This window comes from Triticum urartu, chromosome 2A (assembly GCF_056163025.1).
Source record: "Triticum urartu cultivar PI428250 chromosome 2A, HENAU_Tu73, whole genome shotgun sequence".
NCBI classification, from domain to species: Eukaryota; Viridiplantae; Streptophyta; class Magnoliopsida; order Poales; family Poaceae; genus Triticum; species Triticum urartu.
In genome coordinates this window covers 540,943,954-540,948,556 of record NC_141874.1, presented here as the reverse complement: position 1 = coordinate 540,948,556, position 4,603 = coordinate 540,943,954, and the positions used below count along the sequence as shown (strand labels likewise).

The 4,603-nt window shown below is 51.6% G+C and overlaps 1 protein-coding gene across 1 annotated transcript; it reads left to right on the top strand.

The window, feature by feature from the left end:
- The first annotated feature begins 951 nt into the window (after window positions 1-951).
- LOC147985799 (uncharacterized) lies at window positions 952-3,405 on the top strand. The gene is made up of 4 exons (XM_087541745.1): window positions 952-1,278; window positions 1,430-1,544; window positions 1,618-2,137; window positions 3,399-3,405. The coding sequence occupies exons 1-4, from the start codon at window positions 952-954 to the stop codon at window positions 3,403-3,405; spliced, it is 969 nt and encodes a 322-aa protein (XP_087397871.1).
- Window positions 3,406-4,603: the final 1,198 nt, after the last annotated feature.

The window sequence follows — 4,603 nt, the reverse complement described above, 5'->3', positions numbered from 1 at the left end:
GCAGCGGGAGTGGTTCTACATCACAGCTCCCCGAAGTGCCAAGTGGGTAGCTGCCCCACCTTTCGATCAGGCCCCCCACCACAACTGACGTCATGGATCAGCAGGGGGCTGAGCTGGGGTCCAGCCAAGGACGTGCCAATACTGCAAAGCCGTATCCGAGATCTCTTTAAGAGAGATTTCAGTCTGGTTATGGTAGTGCAAGTTATGCTAGTTCGTCGAGTCCAGCCTTGCAAACGCTGGCCCCATCGCATGTGGGAATTCAACCTGGAAGGACCGCGAGCTATTCAACACTTCCTTGGCATGACGCCCGAGGAGATGTACAAATTGTTCTTCGAACCACAAATAATGTTTCCGGACATCACTGAGGATGCCGGTCTGAGCTGCAATCGCCTGGATACCCAAGTAAGTAGCCCTGCATCCGAACACACTGTCTGTTTGTTTATCGCAACGTCGCCCTAAAAAAGCCGCTCTTTGACCAGGATTGGATAGTGAAGGCAAAGTTGATCAGGTGTCCGACCCCCCTCCCTGAGACATCACAAATTCCCGTGCTAACCAGGATGCTGGAGATCGCGCCTTATCAAGCGCCCTCAGGAGAAGATAAAGGGGGGGGGGGGACAAGGAGGCTAGCGCCTCCGCGAAGGAGGTTAACCGGGGAGGAGGAACTGAAACTTCCTCTCCCCAGGGAAGGAAGAGGAACGCCTCTGAGGACCCGGAGACCACATTCTCCAAACGGGGGAAGAAATCTTCGCCGGAGGGTCCTGCCCTGGGGGATACCCCGGCCGCACTATGCCCTCAAGGGGATCAGCCCTCCACCGAGCTGTAAGTAAAAGGGTACTTAATAATGAAAATATCTCGCCTTACTTCTGAGGAAAATAACCGAAGCATTTATCTTGCAGTTCGGATCTTAGCCCTTCTCAGCAGAGCTTGTCTTCAGGGGATCTTCTTCCAGAGATGATGGAGAGCGAAACGCCTCCCCCTGCCATACCACCTCATGAGGCGGGCGACCCCGAGGTGTCGTCGCGGAGGGTTTCTCCTGATCCAGCAAGGCCAGAAGGTAATCCTATGGCCACCCGAAGTCCTCAGTATCCGGCTCTTGAAGAGGGCAATCGAAAGAGTCCGGGACTGTCTGGTGTACGGTCGGACGTACTGAGGGATCTGCTAGAGCAAGCGGCTATCTCAGAAGAGCACCGCACGTTGATGGGTACGGTGATTGAAAGGATTTCGTCCGCCGAAAGCGGGTTGCATGAAGCCTTTATGAGTCTACTGACGGGTTTTGAGGTACGTGAAATGATGTACATTTTTGACAGTACCGCACATTTTTAGATGTGCCCTGTGTAGATAGTAGCCCTTGAGACTCTGAGTGCTGTCGAAGACGACAACGCACAGAGGATCATAGTCCCAGGAATAATCGTGTTGCCTTAATATGCAGGTGGCGGAGGGTCCGGTGGCCAGCCCGACTGATGAGTTTACCGAGCTAAAGCGGCAGCTTCACGTGGCAGATGCCAACATCGTACTTGTCAACAAGCGGCTTGACGAGGCACAGGGTATGTAATTCCTCCGGTGACACATGGGAAGAGGAGCATGATGCCAGTATCTATGACATGTGTGTGAATGCAGATGAAGCTGCGGCCGTGGAGAACCTTCGGGCGGAACTTGCCCGAGCCAAAGAACAAGCCAGGAAAAGCGATGCGGCTACCCTAAAGGCAATCGAGGAGCTGAAAGCCGAACAGGCTGCTGACTGCCAAAGCAAGGAGGAAATAGCCAGGATGGCTGTGGAATTGAAGAACGCCGCTGACCGTTACGAGCTTCTTGAAAAGGAATATCGAGCGAAGAGGACAGACCTGGAGAAGGCCACGATGGCGACCAAAGACACCCGCTCTGCAATGAGAGCGATGAAGGAGGAGCTGCGTCAAGCCGAGGATATCGCGGTTGGGAAGCCCTTTATGCTGTGGATGAAGTATGGAGATCCTCGGTACGCCCCTTTGGACCGGCTGTGGAGTTCTGCGGACGCGTATCTGGTAGCGGCGAGTGCTGCCGATGCGTCCGAATACTTCCGAGATCAAAAAGATCGCGACATGGAAAAGCTGTTCTGGTCACAATTTAACGTTCCAGAGCGTCCGCTTCCATTGACTGATCGGTTGGCCAAATGGGCCGAGATGAATAGATTGTCCGGACTCGCCATGAGGTCTGTTGTGGATCATCTGTGGCCGGAAAGGCCAAAGCCGAATAGTTATTTTAGTTTGGTGCAGCAGTTCCTTGGTGTGATGCCGCACATCAACGCGATGAAGAGGTCGGCGTGCGTAGAGGGTGCGCGGATGGCCCTTGCCCGTGTGAAGACATACTGGGCGGAGATGGAGGCTAACGCCATTGCAGCCCAAGATTCGGACGAGAGCCGAGTACCTGCCGAGCACTACTTTCGAGAAGTTCTTGAGGGTGCTCGTTCGATAGAAGCGCAGTGCTCGAAAAATATTATGTTCTAATGACATGTATTCCCATTGAAAAACAATGTTTTATTGAGTTTATCAAGGCTGTTTTTATACTTTTGCCCGAAAGTACTATGATGCCTCATGTGCGGCCGTTTATGTATATATGTATATAACCTGAAAGATGGCAGTCGTCGGCTTCAGGCCCCACGCATATAATGCGGGGGTGCTCGCAGAAGACGCATGTTCACACTTGATCCAACGTCTTGGTCCATTAAGGAGGTGATAGCGCAGCGAACTAGGCAATCGGACTATAATGCTTTAACACTTTCACTTAGCCAGAGGAGTTTGACAGTGGGGCTACTATATAGCCCCTGGTGGCTCCGCGCTCATCCGAATTCGGGGCGCGTACATGCCTGGCCGGGAAACGGCCCTTCGTTAAGGCGGAGGAATTCCGAAGATTCCGCTAGGTCATCGAGTGGTTGACCAGTCTCACGCTATATCATGACAGTCAGTTTTCGGCTTTCTCTACTGAGGTGCTCATCCGGATGAACCAGGGCACAATCGCAGTAGTTCTCCTGGTGCCGCCCTAGCCGATAGAGCGGAACGTAAGGCAGCAAAACACAGGAGCCGGGCAAACCCAACATTTGACCAAAGACATGATTCGGAGCTGATGCATATAAGGCCAAACTCGCGACGCCGAACACTCCCTAAGGTATTCGGTCTTTATGATGTAAACCGGGCTAAACAGTGCCCTTTTTAATAAGCCCCTGGTGTCCAGGTACGTGCAATATTCTGATGTGGCCACATGCCAATACGTCAGCATCCTTCTCAATTGTACTGAGAATCCGGGGGATGCGTATCAACAAGAGACAGTAAAAAAGGTTTACGCAGGGTCTTAATCTAAAAAGAATCCTTGGAACGGGTCCCTGCTGTACGTCTGCGCCTGTGTCTCTGTTGTGGCGTATCCTGAAGGGTGTAGCACGATGGTCATCTAAAAAAGAGAGGAACTTAGTTGAAAAGTTGTCGTGCAAAAGGTAGGTTATACTAAATAAACCATGTATAGTTCCAGATGAGTAAAGTTGAGCCTAATTGTCACTTGTTCACACGCGTTGAGCCCATTGTATTGTTGTAGGGGTATAGCCATCAAACCTGTATCAATTATATATAGCTAGACCGGACTCGTCTAACCGTGTCCGCGGTCTTAACGACCTATCAGATGCTCTAGTTGGTGCGGCCGTCTAGTGTGCGGCTGCCAAGGCAGCCGCACGGTCTTCCGTGCGCAAGGAGCGCTCAATATTTCCATTTACTGTAATGATGCCATGTGGACCAGGCATCTTAAGCATGAGAGAAGCGTAATGCGGTATTGCGTTAAAGCAAGCGAAAGCTTCACGTCCGAGTAGTGCTTGATAGCCACTTTGGAACGGAGCGATGTGGAAGGTTAACTTTTCGCTGCAGAAGTTATCGGGAAAGCCGAATATAACCTCTAGTAGGAGGGAGCCCGTACAATGGGCTTCTAGGCCTGGCATTACTCCTTTAAAGGTAGTATTGCTATGGCTGATTTTTGTTGGGTCTATCCCCATTTTGCGGACTGTGTCCTGATATATCAGGTTTAAACTACTGCCGCCGTCCATCAGGACTCGTGTGAAGTGGTATCCGTAAATTATCGGGTCTAACACCAAGGCAGCCCATCCTTCATGCCGGATACTTGCCGAGTAATCCCGATGGTCAAAGGTGATCGGTTTGGACGAACAGTGGCAGAACTCCGCGGTGATAGGCCTTGGGGCATGTGTCTCTAGGAGTGCCACTTTGTTTCACCCCTTCATCACGTGTAACACGTTTACTGTTTTGACTTCTGGTGGGAATTTATTCTGTTCCCCAGTGCTTTGCTTGCGAGACTCGTCCTCGTCTTCGCTTGGTGTATCCTGCCCCTTGTGTTCGACGTTGAGTTTGCCGGACTGCTTGAAGACCCAACATTCTCTATGGGTATGATTTGCAGGTTTATCGGGGGTGCTGTGGATCTGACATAGTTTGTCTAGAATCTTGCTCAGGCTGGACAGTTCGTCTCTGTTGCCTTTGAGGGCAACTTTTGCTGACCTGGCCGAGAGCTTCTGAATCCGGCGTTTACCGCCATGCTCTTCGGGCTGTCTTCTTTATTCCGGCGCTTGTTTTTGCTGCGT